This window comes from Thamnophis sirtalis, unplaced genomic scaffold (assembly GCF_051295495.1).
Source record: "Thamnophis sirtalis isolate CommonGarterSnake01/CBP01778 unplaced genomic scaffold, rThaSir2_p1.2 scaffold_7, whole genome shotgun sequence".
Taxonomy (NCBI): domain Eukaryota; kingdom Metazoa; phylum Chordata; class Lepidosauria; order Squamata; family Natricidae; genus Thamnophis; species Thamnophis sirtalis.
In genome coordinates, this window is record NW_028261387.1 from 97,223,894 (window position 1) to 97,242,766 (window position 18,873).

Sequence of the window (18,873 nt, forward strand, 5' to 3'; positions counted from 1 at the left end):
GCCTAGGAGCTCTTTGGGCTTTCCCCTTGCCGGAGCTGGAAGGGGGCAGGTCCCAAACAAGTCTTCCTGGAATGGGCTGTGGGGGGTGAGCAGGGGGGAGGTTACAGCAGGCAGGGGAGCAGCAGGCAGTTGACTGCCCTGGCACTGCCACCCACAACAGAAGCAGTTGGCTCCATGGACCACCCAGAGGTATGGGCAAGTTGGAAGGAGGGTGGCAACGATGGGGGTCGCCTGCCAGGACCCCACACTTTTTGGAGAAGAAGAAGAGAGGGTGGAATGGGGGAGGGTTCCAGCTAGGCTGTGGGTCTGCCAACCACTGCTCCCCCCTCCCCCCTCTGTTCTTCGGACTGGAAAATTCTCAGCACTCTGGACAGCTGGGAAGAAAAGTGGCACTCCCCCCCCCCCAGTCTTGTGCTGTTGTAAAGCCCTATAGCAAACCCCCCCCCCCCCCGGCATCCTGTGGCTTAGCCTTTAATGGGGAAAGGAGGACTGGCAGCTGCTGTTCACTGGGCTCTGGGACTTCATTTGAAAGGTTCGTGGCTGTTGCTGTCACGTTGCAGCTGCCAGACAAGCTTAAGGAGCCCTGCTTTTCTGTACCTGGGGGTGGGGGCGTGGGGGGGGGTTGAACCCTCAGCAGCCATGGTTTCCTCAGGGAGGTCTCATGTTTAGGAGAAGCTTCAAAAGTTGAATATTGCTTATCATTTTCCTGGTGGTGGCTGGCCCTTTGGTCAGGTGAAGCTCAAAGCATTCGTGTTTTTCCCCCAAACACCCAGACTTCATCAAAGCTTTGCAAAGTCTTGGCACCGTTGCTAAGTCCTCTGATTTAATTTGCATATTGCACAACAGTGTCATATTTGCAGTAGAATCTTGTGCCTTCCTTATAGAAGACGCACCCTGAGTTCAGAGGCTGTCCATCACCTCCTTCATGCTCCGATTCATCCCGATTACAAAGCCTGAGTGTTGCAAAAAAAACTGCATTTTGTGGTGACGGAGGGAGAAGGATGCTTTTTTAATTTCCTTTTTCCGGAATTTCTTTGCCAAAGGCTGCGTAGGCACACAGTGTAACTCAGATAGGAGGCAGCGTGGCAGCTGGCAGGCAAAGACCTTTCGATTCCGTTCAGTTACCATAGTTGGATCTGAACCAGTTGAGACCCACCTTTTGCAGGCATCTTCCTTCTAACCTGATAAAACAAAGTGAGGCATTGATCAGAGCGATAATAATGGTAATAATTCCCCAGGTGCTTAAAAACATTCCACAATAGACGAGAGCATAGATGGGCAAAGATAGGAGGAGGAGGAGGAGGAGGAGGGGGGGGGGGCTGATTCCTATTGTGAATGGTTATGTCCGCCCTTGTTTCGCTATTTGCTTTCGGCTGCCATTGAAACGGGGGTGGGGGGGGGGAATTGGTATTTGGGAAGGGAAGTTTTAAGTACAGAAGAGAATGTAAAAAGGGAGATTTGCTCTCACCTTCTACTGCGCATGCTGGAGATTGTGATTGAGGTGACCAAGGCCAGCTGTCCTGCATACCAACCTGATGATGCTTTTTGAAGATGGAACCCACATGACACCTGAGGGATTTGCAGATTGGACTATGGGATGAGGGTTCCCAGGGGAAGAGGGTTGGGTCACATATTGACATGTGTGATTTCGCGCGCTTTTGCCTCAGATCTTGCTTTGCTTAGCTGCTATCTTTTCATAACCAGTAAAAGGGTAAATAAAACCAAAACCTTCAAAGGAACGTCCTACCCAGGCAGCGACCAGGAGGACGACATGGGGCAACTGCATCCTTGTGTTCCTTGGAGACGGAGCGGTTAGTGGAAGCTTGCAGGAGGGAAGCAGCTGAGCTGGAAGGCGGGATTAAATGTCTTGTCAGTTTGGAGTCACGGTCTGGCCACAGGAGACCCAGGTCCAGCCCCTCCCCTGAAATTCCATTGTCCGTATCTTGTGCCAGTTTAGCTTTGTCCATCGGTTGACTAGATTCTTTTGTGTGGGTAGCAGTAAAAACTCTTCTATGCTTTGAACTCAACAAAGGCTCTCAGTTATCTGCTTCCAGGAGAGTGACTTCTGGGTGGGTGCAGGCAGTGATTAACACAGTAATGTGATTAATGCAACACATCAGAAGGAGTTGGTGGTGGAAGCCACCATTAGACCCTCACTCTGCAGGACAACTTTTGTCCAGTTTTGTCCAAAGAGTGGTTGCATAACAATGTTCTGTCCTACAACAGACAACTCCAGAAGATTCTGGATGAAACAGATTACCTGGACAGCTTCCGGTGAGGCTGCAGGCCTGGTGAGAGTAGGATGGGATGGCGGATCCATCCTCGCTCTTCTTGACTTCTTGGTGGCTTTTGATGCTCTCAACCATTTTGGGCTGGCTGCAGGTACTGGGCAGTGCAGCATTGCACAGGTTCGATTCCTTTCTCGGTGGCCAGTTCCACTTGGTGTTGATAGGGGGCGAGAGGTCCAGCCCAAAGCCGTTGCTTTGTGGGGCACCCGGGGGGGGCGCTCTGTGGCTTTTGGTCATGTAACCACTGGCTGAGATCACGCGACACCAGAGGGTGAGATGTCACCAATAGGCTGCTAATGCTCAGTGCTGCGTCTCCACTCCTGGTGACCCCCCAGGTGATGCTTTAGCTGCCCTTCATGGTGCCTGGAGGCTGCTGGGGTCTGGATGGGGGACAGCGGGCTTCGGCTGAACCCTGGTGGAACAGCTGTGAATACGTGGCCTTCTAGAACCTTATTCTATGTTATATTCTAATTTGGGCTTTCGCCTGGACTCCAGTCAGTGGTGGCTTCAGCCGACAGAAAGCCACAGCAGGAGGACAAAAGAGCCGCCAGTTGCCGACACCTGTTGCTTCGTCCCGCCTGTGCTGCAACCGCCCCCCCCTGCCACAACAGCACCATTACCTCATTCCGACCAGCGAGGGCTGCGCTACTCCTTGCAGATTGCCCCCCCTGCAAAGTTGCAAGTTTCACGTACCTCCCTCTGTGGTGGAGATTTCCAGCCCCACCACGAGCTACCAGGCTGGTCCCATATTTCAGAGCTCTAGTCTCCCAGGACTGGCCCATTGGTCACCCCGGAGCAGCTCCTCCACCCGAGTGTGCTGCGGACCACCAAAAGTTTCTCACCCCACCCCCATTTTTTGGATCTTCTTGCCCCACCTGGCTCTGCAGTTGGCCTTGGGCCCTGATAGAGAAGCCGTAGGCTGGAAGTGGTTGATGCAGTGATAGAGAAGGCATTTCCCCTGCTCCGCCCTAAACTTTTCTTTTACTCTGCATTTAATCTTTTGTAACCTTAATTGATAGTGGTTTCTATATTTCTATTTTGCATTGTATTGTAAGCTGTCTAGATCCTAAACTCTATCTTTGATTTTCTTCTACTACAGGAAGTGGAGGTAAAAGTTACTTCTAGCTTTCCTTGCAATCTTTGATTTTCCTAACTCTGCAGATATTAGGGACTATTTGCTGGTATGCCTTCTTGGAAATTGCACCTGTCTTCCACTCCCTGTCAATCTTTTCTTTGAACTTTTAGGCAACCTGTAACTTCTTCTTGGCTTGTAACTTAATCAGGCCCTCCTTATGCATCCAGAACGTGTCTCTAACCTGAGTCCTATCTTTGTCCTCGCCGGAAAGATTGATTGCGCTTTTATTCCCTTACGCTTGAGAAATTGCCATCTCTCCTGATTTTTTTGCCCATGGGGTCTCATCCAGGACTTCTATAAGCTTACTGAAACCGGCTGCCCTGAAGCCCAGTGCACACCTGTGCTTCTATGTCCCTTTCTTGGTCCCTTTCTTCAGGCTTCCTTCTGCTTTTCCCACTCCAGGCAGCAGGATCACAGCTAGGAGTTCCAGTCCACACACACACACACACACACGTTCCTTCTTCAGCCTTCTGGAGAGTGAAACCAGGCGCGGGACCACCAAGGGAAACCTGGCCATCTTGGCTCAGCTAGTTGTCCACCAAGGGTCCCATTTGGGCTAAGTCACTCCTCCCTGGGAGTTTTATAATCAGGTCCTGTAGCCCCTCGCCACAATAACACATTTGTTTCTTGCCTCCCCTCTGTTCTGCCTTGAATGTTCTTGTGTTCAGATTCACAGATGTCAGTACATAAGTGGACTTCCTCTCTAGTCTGGCTTGTTCCGTAATACTCTTCATTCCTTGCTTTCCACTGCTGGATTTCATCTCAGAGGTTCCACAAAAGCCTACAAAGTCAGACTTGCCTACTGCATATCTTTAGTCAAAGAGGCTTTTGCATCACACTTACCAGAAACAGGATGTGATGACCCGGGGCTGGGCACAGAAGCAACACAGCAGGAATGAAGGCTTAACTGCCCTTTGTTACTCCAATTTCCCCCCAAAAGTCCCACCAGTCACTGCAAGTCCAGGAGTCCTTCCCTAAACATGCACCTCTAGTAGTTCTGAGAGCAGCCACAGTTCTGAGAATTTGGTTCCAGGGAGTCCTCCTCGTCACAGGAAGAATTCACTGGGACAGCAACACAACCCGGAGTAGAATTGTGTCGCTGCGAACTCAGGCATAGCTAGGCTAGGCAAGCAGGGCAAGGCACAGCAAATTATCCAGGCGTTGGTAACAGCACGCAAGGCTATGCTTGTTCCCAACAATTCCCCCCCCCCCCAACAGCGTCTCTTTAAATCTCATTCCCCGGGTGAGCCTTGTGAAGAGGAGCGGGGCACCCTCCTCCCGAGTTGGGTCGCCCTGCGCTTATCTCTCGCCTCTTCTCCATTCTCCGCACTTGGGGAGGGGGAGGGGGTGTGGGGAATTAATTGGTCTGAAGCTCACTGGAGCTCCATCGCTCCTCTGCCCTCTCCTCCGCTTCCTGCCCTCTCCTCTCTTACTGCTTGGTCGTCTCGTGCTCTCTGTCCTTCACTGGGGACCTTTCTCAGGCCTGAGGGACCCAGGACTGCCTTGTCCTGCTCCTCCGGTCGTTCCTCCCTCACCCCTAGCTCCATCTCGATCTCCTCCTCTGACCGGGGCTCTGACGGGGCCTTGACACAGAAGACATAAACTGGATCACCAGCCCTCATCAAGCCTTTGCCATTTACAGGATACCCCTTGGACAACAGGGGTGTACCAGACTGTTTTGTCCATTTGGGTCACAACGCCACAAGGGAGAACAAAATAGATTGCTTTGGTTGTAAACCTAATCAATAGCAATATTAATTATGTAAAATTATTTATCTGGTTATTTCTTTGTTGATTGAATCGTACTTATGTATGGTAGGATTGTAGGGTAGGGTCATTTATCCAGAGGGCTCTAGGGTCTCCTGCCTGAACGGGGCAGTTGGACTAGACCTCCATGGTCCTTTCCAGCTTTTTATTTTGTATAAACCTCTGGGTGTCGTCTCTCAGCATGAGTTTAAGTCCTTCTGGTATGCTGATGGTACTCGGTTACAGATCTCTTTGCTTGCTTCCCAAATTAAGGCAGGTGGTCATGGGAATATGGGGAATAAACAAATATTAGCCATCACTCCGTGCCTCTGAGTTGCTTGAGGCATCTGAGGTTCGGCTTCCGTGGTCAGCCAGACCTTCAAACCTACCATAAAGGCATAGAAGCCTGGGAAAGGGTGCTGAGTCAGAGCAAATAAACATTAAATGTGCACTAAATGTTACAATGCTTTTCTTTCTGTCCCAGTCGCCGCCATGGAACCACTCCGGACTGCCTTCCAATAACACATCTCCCTGCTCCGAGAGTGCAGACTTCCAGTACATCCTGTTCCCCGTGGTGTACAGTTTGGTCTTCCTCCTCGGCCTAGCGGGGAATCTCTTTGTGTTGGGCTACTTCCTCCGGACCAAGTCGGCCACTGCTCCAGCCAATGTCTTCCTGGTGAACCTGGCCACCCTTGACCTGCTCTTTGTGCTCACCTTGCCCTTCCGCATCACTTACCACGCCCGTCATAACGACTGGACCTTTGGCGAAGCCCTCTGCAAAATCACCGGCTGCCTCTTCTTCGCCAACCTCTACGGCAGCTCCCTCTTCCTGGCCTGCATCTGCCTCGAGCGCTACGTAGCTGTGGTCCATCCGCTGAAGCACCTCCAGTTCCGGCAGCTGCGCTACCGCCTGGTGGCTGCTGTGGGGGTGTGGCTGGTTCTCATTGCAGCCATCCTGTTCCTAACCCTCCGTGGGTCCCTGACCAGCCCCTTCGCCGATGGCCGCACCGCCTGCCTTGAAAACTTCTCTTCCAGTTCCTGGAAGGGGCGCATCTCGGGCATCAGTATCTTTGCTGCCGTGGTTGGCTTTCTGCTGCCTCTTCTTTTGATCGGTGTCTGCTACCCGCTGATTGCCTGGCGCCTCCTGGCTTCCCCTGGATTGCAGGCAAGCTCCCGAGCAGGGAGACGCAAAGCCCTGCGGACGGTGCTGGTGGTCCTTGGGGTTTTCCTGGTCTGCTTTGCACCGTATCACATTGTGCAGCTGGTTCACACCTTGGGCCGGGTGGGTGTCCTGGGTGACTGCACCCTCGTCCGCGCCACCTACGTGGCTCGTCGCATCACTATGGCGCTGACCAGCCTCAATGCCTGCCTGGACCCACTGGTTTATTACTTTGCTGCCGAGCGATTTGCTCGGCAACCCAACTGGTGGAAGTGTGGCTGTTGTCGACCAGCGAGCCCCCAACGGCCTTTGGGGCTCCCCAGGTTGATTGCCAGCAAGGCCTCTTCTCCTGGAGAAGCCACAAAGGGTGGCACAGAGCAGTGAGCAGAGAAAATCTGTCCCTCGGCAGCCGGCAGCCTGTTCACACTGCGTGAGAGGAACCGAGACACACCACAGTTTCACAGGCGTGAAGTTAGTGCTTGTGCCAGGAACGGACTGGAAATGGGCAAGCAACGAACACTCAAAGTGGCGCTAACCTGCCTTCAGCTGCTTTGAGGAAGCCCCCCCCCCCCCCGCAAGGACACAATGGGTCTCCACCTCTTTCCCCCCTCCCTTCTCATGGGGGTTGCTTTGCTGAGCCTGCTGGGAATGATTTGGGTAGGCATAGATGCTGTTTTTCTCATTCAAACCCCTTTTAAGTAGAGGAGGACAGAATAGGTGTAGGAGGTTTGATTCTGGAGCTGTTTGGAGGCCTCACCTTGCAGCCCACCCCCAGACCCCCGTTCGATGGGAGGAAAAAGACGGTCCTTGGATGAAGCAGAAGGACTGGAAACCAAACCCTGCTCTTACTCTTTTGGGCTGCCTTCTAAAATAAATACTTCACTTTTGTGAGAAAATCTGCGTAAGGTAAGGGGGGAAAAAATCAGAAGGAATATTATGAGCTGCTGATTAACCTGGAAAATGTTACATATAATGTAGCTACAATTTATGTGTTTCTGTATTATTGCAATGCAACGTAAAGAACTTCAAGGTTAGGTATCTTACAGAGCTACATTAATGTCAGCTACATTATAGAGTCAGCCGCTGAGGCATAAGGTCATGGATAAGCTAGCTGCAATCCACTGCCGAGGCTCAACAGCAAAGTACTATCAAATATTTGCACACTAGAAGATGCCAGTAGGGTCACCCCCACAATCCTTGCTCTCACAATACAGAACTACAGCTTGATCTAAAGTTGAACCCTTCAGGTGGGCATCACCATGAGGTGTAGTGTTATTACAATGCATCATCTGGATGGTTCTTAGAACTGTGGTTACACGTGATTGCAAACTTTAGCAATTCTTTGCTTTTTCAGTGTTCCCAGGCATGAACAAGGACACGGGATGAAACAATGTATAACCTCTAACATTTACTTTGAACGTATAACATTTGATTCTTTCAGTGTGTGAGAACATGTACATTCTCACGAACACCAATGATGTAATTACTAACCAATTACTGTGCCTTGGAGACTTGTTAACCAATAATGGAATAACATGTAAAGTAGGTGAGATTTAAGAAACTGCAAAGCTATAAAACTCTTGTCTGATGCTCTAAAAAGTTGCTGTTGATTCTGCTGTTGATTCTGATGCTGATCAATAAACTGCTGTTGGTTTAGCTATCCGTGGATTGGTTTCTTTTCATTCCCTTCAACCTCAGGAATCAATAGTACAATGAGGTACAGAACTATGGAAAATAAGAATTGCTTGCATATGAGAACTAATTTTACTTTCCAATATTAGAAGAATCAGTTTGAAAAATAGGAAAATTATCAGGATACATATCAGGTGTAGTGTTATGACCTTGTGATGTTTTAATAGTACCCCATAACCAATATTTCTGAATACAATAACTATAATTCCCTACTTTATCTAAAATACGTTTAGCTTTTGGGTAATCAGACCATTGATTAAACCAATTGTGACGAGCATAATAACAAAAACATAAACCCCGAGTAAACTGATTAATCCGAAGATAATTCCATTTGACTAAATTTAAGTCATGTGGAGGAGTAGAAAATAACCAAGAAGAAGAAATATGTTGAAGTTGTGAAACAATGAAAGCAGAAGAATTAATTAGACTAGGAATAAAAGCAACTTGACCAAGAGCCATAGGAGGTTCATAATATAAAGTTATATTACTACAACGAGGTACAGAGTTATGGAAAATAAGAATTGCTTGCATATGAGAACTAATTTTACCTTTTCAAGGGCGGAGGAAAGTGCGGGCTGTATCTGCTCCAGTTTTTGGCAAGCAATAGCAAGATGGGGCATGTAATCGAAGGATGCGGCCTTTTGCCTGCCCACCTTTGTCCAAAGCGAGTTGAGGTTAGGAAGGCTAGGAGATGTCTTCCCTTGCTGTCCAGAGTGCCAGAAGCCATCTGCCCACCACCCAGATGCAAGACTAAAAAGCCAGTGTCAACAGGAGGCTCCAGTCTTTGCAGGGCCAAGCTTGCAGTTTGCTAATTTCCCTCAGTCACAGCTTAATTCACTCCCCACTAGGGTGGACCTAGGAAGACCCACTGGTTGAGAGCTTGAGCTTTTTGGCCAAAGCACTGAAGAATTTAGGTTGAGCTGGCTGTTATTGAAGGAACAGACAGAACCAGATAAGTTGTCCTTAGCCACTTTTTTCTTTTGCTTTCACTGAGGTTTAGTTGTTTTTTTTAATTTTAGGAAGATATGGAGGGAAATGGAATAAGGTAGGGAGCCAAAGCGAAAGCAGCGCCAGGTAGTCAGGGGACAAAGTGGGGAGTTGCAATTCAGCCAGCGCACAGGAAAAAGCTGGGTGGGGTGGATGGACGATAGGCTGCCTCTCTTGAAAGATTGCAGTCTCGGTGGCAGATAGCAGGATGGGCCCTTTAAGTCTCTTCCCAGAACTTCCTGGTCTGCGGAAAGGGCCTTTCCTGGTGTGGCTCCAGGGCTGTGCAGCAGAATCTTCGGGTGATGCTCGTGCCCCCCCCCCCCAATTTTTCAGGAATTTAGGAACAAAGTAAGAACGCATGTCTTTTGCCGAGCTTTTGATTGCCAAATGATTGTTTTGTGTATTTTTAAAAGGGATTTTAATTGCAATAATGTTATACATTATGTGTTAGTGTTTTTTGAGGCACCTAGATGGTAGAAAAAACAAAAGCTGGGCAGATATAAAGCAACTTAGAAATAAAAGTGCCAAACGTAAAATTAGAAATAACTATAAATGTAGATGATACCTTAAATTGTAGTGTACCAAATTAAACTGTAGAAATAAACATATCCATAACTCTGAAAATAACTAAGGTTAATCGCTGCCCACATTTATATCATAAACCACACGGAAGACTAAACATAACCATGCACGCCTGCAACAGCAATACATTTGTTTTTTTTAATCAAGGTGCTTACTTTGCTCCAATTTTCACTTGGTATTATATTTATTAATGTTATGCCATTCCAATAAGTTCAAATGAAGTATCGGGATAAGTTTCAGGCGGAAGCTCGGTCAAAGAGATGCACGATTACCCTATTCTTGTATCCTCCTAGAGTCGGGCGAAGAGCCGCTGTCCAATGTCCCATTGCACAAGCTGTGCAGAAAAGGCCCTTTTCCTATGGGCCCAGATGCTTTAGGTTTGGTCACAGGGAAGGTCCAGAAAGGACGTGCAGGGCGCACGTCAGAAGCAACAGCAGCAGCAGAACCCAAAATGGAAGGGAGGAAGATTTGTGGCAAGTTGGCGGCAAATGAAGCACAACATTGTTCCGTGTGGATTCCTGACATTTTTCATCCTATTCAGTTGGTGCTATTTTCCCAAGCATAGGGGGGTGTTTGTCTTTTTTCTAGCCCCCTTTTGGGGAAACAAGGGGCCAGCGTAACACCTGTTTCTCCTACTTTCTAGAACTAGGCTCCTCGATGGTTGCAGGTAGAGCCCTGAGGCAGAGACTTTACATCAGCCAGCCTTTTGGGAAAGAGAAATAGTCGAGTGGGGGGCTGCAGAGACCACCGCCCTAATCTTTGTACACGGGGTGGCGGTGGTGCAGAGAGCGCTTGCAGTTTGAGGTAAGGTGGGGAAGCCTTGGGTTACATTTCCTAATGGGTGCAACTGGATCGGTGATGTAGATAACGGCCTCTCAAGCGGTAGCAATCTCTTTTCTCACCAGGACACCACAATAGTTGGTTCAATTAGCAGAGAAAATATATTTAGCTGGAGCAGATGGGAATGACTTGGTTGCTGCTGCTGCTGCTGCTGCTACTACTACGAAGGGACCCTGAGAAAAAGAGCTTTGATGAAGCCCTGATGAAGAGTTTGCTCTTTTCCCTGGGACGGTATGGTGCCCTGAAACGGTTGAGTGAGATGTGGGAGTAAAGCAGCGAATAGAGCGGAGCCCAGAGTCACAACGGGAGGCTGAAATCTGGGTGGGAGATGGGTTTCTTCTATCAGTTGCAGTCTCTGAACGGTAAGTTGGCACCGCTCCCTACTAGGCCAGGTGCAGATAAACAGCAATCATCCGAGCTTTAATTCTGAATGGGAATGCTGACCATACACGTTCAAGAGACCCATCAGAGGTGACGTGACTGTACCGTCTCTCCTGAAAGGGTTGCCACTGTTGTTAGTTCCTGCACTTGCTGCTGTCTCTTCTGCTCGCTGCTAGCTACCCGCTTTCATTTTCACAAGTTTCTTTCTCTTCCTCCCCAAGGACTGGCAGGGGCTTTCCCTACCTATTCTTCATTTCTTGCCAAACTGGATCGTCTGGCCTTTCTGTGTCCACCACCTGGACACAACGCTTTTGCTTGCTGCCAACATCCCTGCCGGTTCCTCCAAGGGCATTGCCTTCCCGCCGTTCTCATCTTTCCAACGCTGCCGACTCTCACGTCTGGCCTCGGGCCTCCAGGGTGCTGAACGCCTGATCTCTGCACTCAACCCTAACTCTAAGTAACCCTTAACTATACTGCCCGCCTTATGTTTCCCCCCCCCTTCCTTGTCTTTGGTGCTTCCATTGTTTTTCATCACTGCCAGCTTACCCACCAGATTTTGTCTGTGTCCAATCACCAGCAGGACAAGAAACGTCAAAAGCCACAATGCAACAGAAGAGCTTTATTGGTTTGGAGAATTCCAGGACAGTTTGCCTATTCCAGGTGAGTTTACAGACTTAATATACAGTCGCTATTGATTCGCACAAGAGTCCTCGATGTTCCATTACATGCAATCTTTCTGGCTCAGCTCTCTTCCAAGCAACGCAACATGTTCCTCTTTGCTAGTGATATAAAAAGGAGGTCACCTTTTTTTAGTAAGCAATCCTGCAGTCAAAGAAGGAACCGCAGCCACGAAAAGAAATAAAACCTTTGAATAGGATCTTAAATTTATTATTCTGTATCTTTATTAGATGCCTAGGAGGCCCAGGGGCTGCAACACCCCAAATGAAGTCCCCTCATGGGTTTTTCAATTTGGGCTCAAAAAAAAATTGGCCTTAAAACTCATTACATGAAAAGCAAGATAATTCAAGCTGTGATTTGTCATAATTGCGATGATTATAGCGTACAGCTCATGAAAATCCCAAATCCACCATCTCAGAAAATTAGAATATTACATGCAATCAATAAAACAAGGATTGTACATAGAACAATATCGGACCTCTGAAAAGCATAAGCATGCATATGTACTCAGTACTTGGTTTGGACCCCTTTTGCAGCAAGTACTGCCTCAATGGGGCGTGGAATGAAAGCTATCAGCCTGTGGCACTGCTGAGGTATTACCAAAGACCAGGAAGCTTCAGTAGCAGCCTTCAGCTCTTCTGCATTGTTCAGTCTCACGTCTCTCATCTTTTTCTAGGCAACGCCCCATAGATTCTCTATGGGGTTCAGGTGAGGTGAGCATGCCGGCCAATCAAGCACAGTAATCCCACAGTCATTGAACCAGGATTTAGTGCTTTCAGCAGTATGGGCAGGTGCCAAGTCCTGCTGGAAAATGAAGCCAACATCCCCATGAAGCTCGTCTGCAGAAGAAAGCATGAAATGCTCCAAAATCTCCTAGTAAACGGATGCCTTGGCCCTGGACTTAATGAAGCACAGTGAACCAACACCAGCAGATGACATGGCTTCCCAAATCAACACAGATTGTGGAAACTTCACACTGCATCTTGCAGTGTGTGCTTCTCCATTCTTCCTCCATACTCTGGGTCCTTGGTTTCCAAATGAGATGCAAAAGTTGCTCTCATCAGAAAGGAGGACTTTGGACCACTGAGCAACAGACCAGGTCTGTTTTTCTTTAGCCTAGGTAAGACACTTCTGACTTGGTTTGTTGTTCAGGAGCGGCTCGACAAGAGGTATGCGGCATTTGAAGCCCATGTCCAGGATCCGTCTGTGTGTGGTGGCTCCAGCCTCAGTCCACTCCTTGTGAAAGTCCCCAACACTTTTGAATGGCCTTTTCCTGACAATCCACTCCAGGCTGCTGTCATCCCTGCTGCTTGTTGCACCTTTTTCTTCCACCTTTTTCCCTTCCACATAACTTTCTATGAATGATACAGCGCTTTGGGAACATCCAACTTCTTTTGCAATTACCTTTTGAGGCTTTCCCTCCTTATGGAGGGTGACAATGATGGTTTTCTGCACAACTGTCAGGTCAGCAGTTTGTTTTGTTTAAATATTTTTAATGGTATGTTGACTTTTGGAAACCTACCTTTGGCGCTCTCTTTCTTGGCCATATTTTTTATTACGACATTATTAGCTATATGGAGGATTCATTTGCATAAATTACTATTATAGGATTCCGGTTGTTGCTTTTAGTGCCATGATCGAAACAATTCCTAAGGAGTTGCAGGATGGTCTAGTGGGGAAGACACACTTCATATTCTGAAGGTTGAGGGTTAAATCTTAAGTAGGAGCAGAAGTTTTAGGGTGGGTTATGGGATCATTTGCATAAATTAGCATTGTAGGATTCAGGTTGTTGCTTTAAGTGCCATTATTGACTCAACTGCTAAGGAGTGCCTGGGTGGTCTAGTGGGTAAGACACACTTCATATTCTGATGGTTGTGAGGGTTCGATTCTAAGTCGGGAATTGTGTTCCCTTGTGGATTTATTCAATTTGCGCTCAAAAAATATTTTGCCTCCAAAGCACCCATTTTTCTGACCGCAAGGTCAGGAGTTTTCCTCCTCTGGGTGTCAAAGCCTTGGTTTTTAAAAAAAGCAAGAAATGCAATTTTTAAGCATTAAGTCCCCCTCTGCCCCCCACAATCAAGTCCCCTCATGGTTTTTTCAATTTGGGCTCCAAAAAACGTTGGCCTCCAAAGCCCCCATTTTTCTGAGCACGGTGTCAGGAATTTTCCTCCTCTTGGCGCAAAAAACCCTTGATTTTTAAAAACAGTAAGAAATACAATACGCAACACACCCGCACGAATTCTGCTAATAGAACAAGAAAATTCAAAAGCCACAATATCGGTTTGGAGAATTTAGAGCAGTTTGCCTATTACAGGTGAATTTACAGACAAAGTGCCATCCCGTGGCAGAAAAAGGAACAGCAGCCCTTAAAAATGTATCTTTCAGCAAGAGCAGGGAAGCATTTCGTACGGCGGAAGTCGATATTGCAGCCGCTGTTTGGTTTAAATCTTTTAAATGTTTTGGAAACGCACCCTTGGCACTCTCTTTGTCGGTCATATTTTTATTACTTCATTGTTCATTATAGGATTCCGGTTGTTGCTTTAGGTGCATGATGGAAACAGTTCCTAAGGAGCGGCAGGGTCTGGAGTTTTCCTCCCCTCCTATGGGTGCACAAAGCTTGATTTTTAAGAACAAGAAATACCAGGATGAAATTCCACTCCGAATCAAGTCCCCTCATGAGTTTTTCAATTTGGGCTCCAAATAACGTTGGCCTCCAAAGCTCCCAAAAGCTTGATTTTTTAAAAAAAGAGCACAAAATACAATACGTAACACATCCACACGATTTCTGTTAATAGAACAAGAAAATTCAAAAGCCACAATGCAACGGAAGAGATTTAACGGTTAGGAGAATTCCAGAGCAGTTTGCCTATCGCAGGTGAGTTTACAGACTTAACAAACAGCTGTGATTGATTCATGCAGGAGTCATGCCAGATTCATGCTTTTGTCGAAGCTAGTGTAGTCCTTTTTAACTCCTTAGGGGTGAGGGTGAGGGTGAGGGTCCAGGGGTCAGGGTCCAGTGCTCCAGGGTCCGGGGGTCGAGATCTGGGGGGTGGGGGTGGGGGTGGGGGGTCTGAGGGTTAGGGTCATCCAGCCCTCTCCCAGAAAAATGAAATATCCTAAGAAATATTGAAAAGGCAGAATATTTCTCTGGATGTGAAAATAAAGACACATGTTTTAAGAGACAGAATAGCTGCCTTTAACTTCCTGCCCATCCCCACTTTGTCAATGGGCCATTAAGAAGGCCAAGCTAGTCCCTTTACATAATAAAGAGTTCTCCCCTTCAGCTCCAGGGGGAATGGGATTAAAGCACGATAATATTGGCCCTTACTCAACTGACCACATGGTATCTGAGAACTCAACCAAACCTGGATTCAAAACGCAGCCTAGAGAGTTGTCCCTGCATGGCCCCATGGGAGTCTGACAGTCAGAATACAAGATCAAGATCAAAGGCCAGAGAGGGGATAAAATCAGGGACTCGGCTTCTCTTCCTCCCTTCCCTTCTCTTCTTCTCCACCAACATTGAAGCATGTGATCCCCTTTTCTGTTCAGGACTCAAGCCACGCAGTCCTGTCCATCAATAAACCATCTTTCCAAGCAGCCTCCATGTCTCCAGTGTCTTTTTCCCCACTTGGAGCCGAACCCAGAAGGACATTTATTTCAACAAACTAAAGGCAAAAGTTAACTGAAATTGCTTCAGGTCCAGGAACTGACCTAAGTTTCTTGCTGGAAGATAAACTCCCAGGGTAAACTCCTAGGGTTATTTCAGTAATGCAACTTAAAAGGTGAAACTAATATACGACATAGACTCATTACACGCAAATCAAGATAGTTCAAGCCGTGATGTGTCATAATTGTGATGATTACAGCGTACAGCTCATGAAACTTCGATTTTCACACGTAGAACAAGAAAATGCAAAAGGCACAAAGCAACAGAAGAAGCTCTATGGATTTGGAGAATTCCAGAGCAGTTTGCCTATCGCAGGTGAGTTTACAAACAACAGCGCCACCTCGTGGCGAAAGAAGGAGCAGCAGCCCTTAACATTTTTATCTTTCAAGAAGAGCAGGGAAGCGTTTCGTACGTCGAAAGTCGATATCGCAGGTGCTATTGCATTGAAATCTTTTTAATGGTACGTTGCCCTTTGGAAATGCCCCATTGGCACTCTCTTTCGCGCTCATATTTTTCAACCACATTCATTTACATCGATTGGCTGCTTCGGAAATCCCTCCCTCGGATTGGCTGATTGACTTCTACCCCCCACTCCGAGGGGGACGGGGACATTTTAGGAAGTGAGCACGCTGCAGAAGCAGGAGCAGTCGACGCCGCCACGTGTCTCCGGTGCCGTAGCCTCTTGCCTCCTGAGGTAATTCTAGCGGAGGCATAGCACGTGTGGTAATTTTAGTTCTTAAAAGTTAGTTTTTAGGAGTAAAAATACTCAGGAGTAAACTACGCTTAGGAGCAAAACGCCAGAAATGGCTGAGGCAATATCTCTGCATCTTATTTAAAGTACTTCAAATTACCACAGCTCACCTATGGCGAGTTACCTCACTCAGTCCCAGGAAAAGTGTTTTTCCCTCAGGGAAACGAGGCAAACTTCTGGGCGCTGAATTGTTTTTTAGCCAAGTATTTAGGGAGTAAAATAAAATATTGGCGGAGCCTGAGATTATTAACCAAAATTGCTTCAGGCCCAGGAGCTGACCTAAGTTTCTTGCTGGAAGGTAAACTCCCAGGGCCTGAGGCAACGTTAAGTTCCTGTTCTTGGAGAGTAAGAGAAACTCCAGGGGCTGGAGGCCATATCTTTGGGAACAGTAGAAAAACGTGGTCTGAGGTATTCTCAAGGCACAACGTTCCAATTCATTGTATCTTGTTTCACTGATAGGATAAAGCACATAAAAGCTCCTTTGTCAAATTATCGAATTAGTTTTCTAGTCTTTGAGCACCAGGTGGACATTTGGTGATGATGATTTTTTATTTATTTCAGAGGCACTCACTGAGTAAAATCAGTCAAAACTGAAGACATCAAAGGTAAGTCATTGGTTTTATTAATTATCCAGCGTTACATTTAGCCAAGAAGCCTGATAGATACTATTGGCAACATGAGGTTTATTATGGCAAAAACCATATATGTATAAAAACAGGCACGAATTGGATAAATGTATCTAAAACATACTTTTTTTGCAATGTTTTTTATTTTTAAACAAAAAACAATATAAAAAGATGATCTCATCCATTACATACAGCATATAGTTTGGTTACACGTGTTTTTGCATCCATATTCTCAATTACATTTACAATCACAGATTTTTCATCTAACTAAATGCCTCACTTTCATTGTACAACATATATTCAATTACAATTAATATTTTTTTCAATCAACCTAATTCCCTTACATTCTTGATTGTCTGTTTAATAATAATATACCTTTATATAATCACAGATCCCGATATGAAACAGATTTACCAACCATTTATATTTGCATATCACTGTTTTCAATTATGTATACTTCCACCAATCAACTATTGAGTATGCTTATGTTCATTATTGTCCTTGTACATCATACTTTCAAACAAAGATGTTATTCCTTCGTTTCTCAACAAGGTATTCTAAATAGTCACTTCATATATATACAAATTTTTAATTACTTCCTTATTGAAATTATTTATCAACAATAAGATATCTTTATAATATTTCTTAGGGTTATACATTATATGACCAATCCTCTTATCAAGTATACATAAATTAATTGTTATCCTTATGCATTTTAAAAGAAAAACAAAAAGTTCTAAAGTATTCAATTCATATGTGTATCATTGTTAATTATTTCACAGCATAATTTTATTATCACTTAACTCCTTCAGTAAAACATAAGTAAAACATTTTTAATTTCCAGTTTTTCCCCCCCCCCCGAGCCACTGATAAAACAAATCCCATATCTTATAAAATGGCTCGTCTTCTTGATCTCCAGTTTCAAATGTCAATTTACTCATTTCAGCACACTCCATTATTTTTCCAATAACTTCTTATTTTGGTATTGTTTCATTTTTCTAGTTTTTTGCAAATAAAATTCTAGCTGCTGGTATAACCGTTACAATCAAATATTTTAAGTCTTTGTTATAGATTACTGGTATAATTCCCATAAAAAGACCTCTGGTTTAAAATCTTTGTGTTTGTGTATCATTTCCTCAAACCACAGGGTTTAGGGGGTGTAGGGTTTAGGTGGTGTAGGGTGTGTAGGGTGTAGGGTGCGTGTTAGGGTGTAGGGATGCGTCTTAGGGTGTAGGGTGCGTGTTAGGGTGCGTGTTGGGGTGCGTGTTAGGGTGCGTGTTAGGGTGCGTGTTAGGGTGCGTGTTAGGGTTAGGGTTAGGGTGCGTGTTAGGGTTAGGGTGCGTGTTAGGGTTAGGGTTAGGGTGCGTGTTAGGGTTAGGGTGCGTGTTAGGGTTAGGGTTAGGGTGCGTGTTAGGGTGCGTGTTAGGGTGCGTGTTAGGGTGCGTGTTAGGGTGCGTGTTAGGGTGCGTGTTAGGGTTAGGGTGCGTGTTAGGGTTAGGGTGCGTGTTAGGGTTAGGGTGCGTGTTAGGGTTAGGGTGCGTGTTAGGGTTAGGGTTAGGGTTAGGGTTAGGGTGCGTGTTAGGGTTAGGGTTAGGGTTAGGGTTAGGGTGCGTGTTAGGGTTAGGGTGCGTGTTAGGGTTAGGGTTAGGGTTAGGGTTAGGGTTAGGGTTAGGGTTAGGGTTAGGGTGCGTGTTAGGGTTAGGGTGCGTGTTAGGGTTAGGGTTAGGGTTAGGGTGCGTGTTAGGGTTAGGGTGCGTGTTAGGGTTAGGGTTAGGGTTAGGGTTAGGGTTAGGGTTGGGGTTAGGGTTAGGGTTAGGGTTAGGGTTAGGGTTAGGGTTAGGGTTAGGGTTAGGGTTAGGGTTAGGGTTAGGGTTAGGGTTAGGGTTAGGGTTAGGGTTAGGGTTAGGGTTAGGGTTAGGGTTAGGGTTAGGGTTAGGGTTAGGGTTAGGGTTAGGGTTAGGGTTAGGGTTAGGGTTAGGGTTAGGGTTAGGGGTTAGGGTTAGGGTTAGGGTTAGGGTTAGGGTTAGGGTTTAGGGTTAGGGTTAGGGTTAGGGTTAGGGTTAGGGTTAGGGTTAGGGTTAGGGTTAGGGTTAGGGTTAGGGTTAGGGTTAGGGTTAGGGTTAGGGTTAGGGTTAGGGTTAGGGTTAGGGTTAGGGTTAGGGTTAGGGTTAGGGTTAGGGTTAGGGTTAGGGTTAGGGTTAGGGTTAGGGTTAGGGTTAGGGTTAGGGTTAGGGTTAGGGTTAGGGTTAGGGTTAGGGTTAGGGTTAGGGTTAGGGTTAGGGTTAGGGTTAGGGTTAGGGTTAGGTTAGGGTTAGGGTTAGGGGTAGGGTTTGGGTTAGGG

General features: G+C 46.6%; 1 protein-coding gene across 1 annotated transcript; it reads left to right on the plus strand.

Moving 5' to 3' along the window:
• Positions 1–106: 106 nt before the first annotated feature.
• Positions 107–7,984, plus strand: LOC106553862 (lysophosphatidic acid receptor 6). The gene is made up of 2 exons (XM_014072442.2): positions 107–189; positions 5,654–7,984. The coding sequence occupies exons 1-2, from the start codon at positions 175–177 to the stop codon at positions 6,710–6,712; spliced, it is 1,074 nt and encodes a 357-aa protein (XP_013927917.2). The 5' UTR covers positions 107–174; the 3' UTR covers positions 6,713–7,984.
• The last annotated feature ends 10,889 nt before the right edge of the window (positions 7,985–18,873 follow it).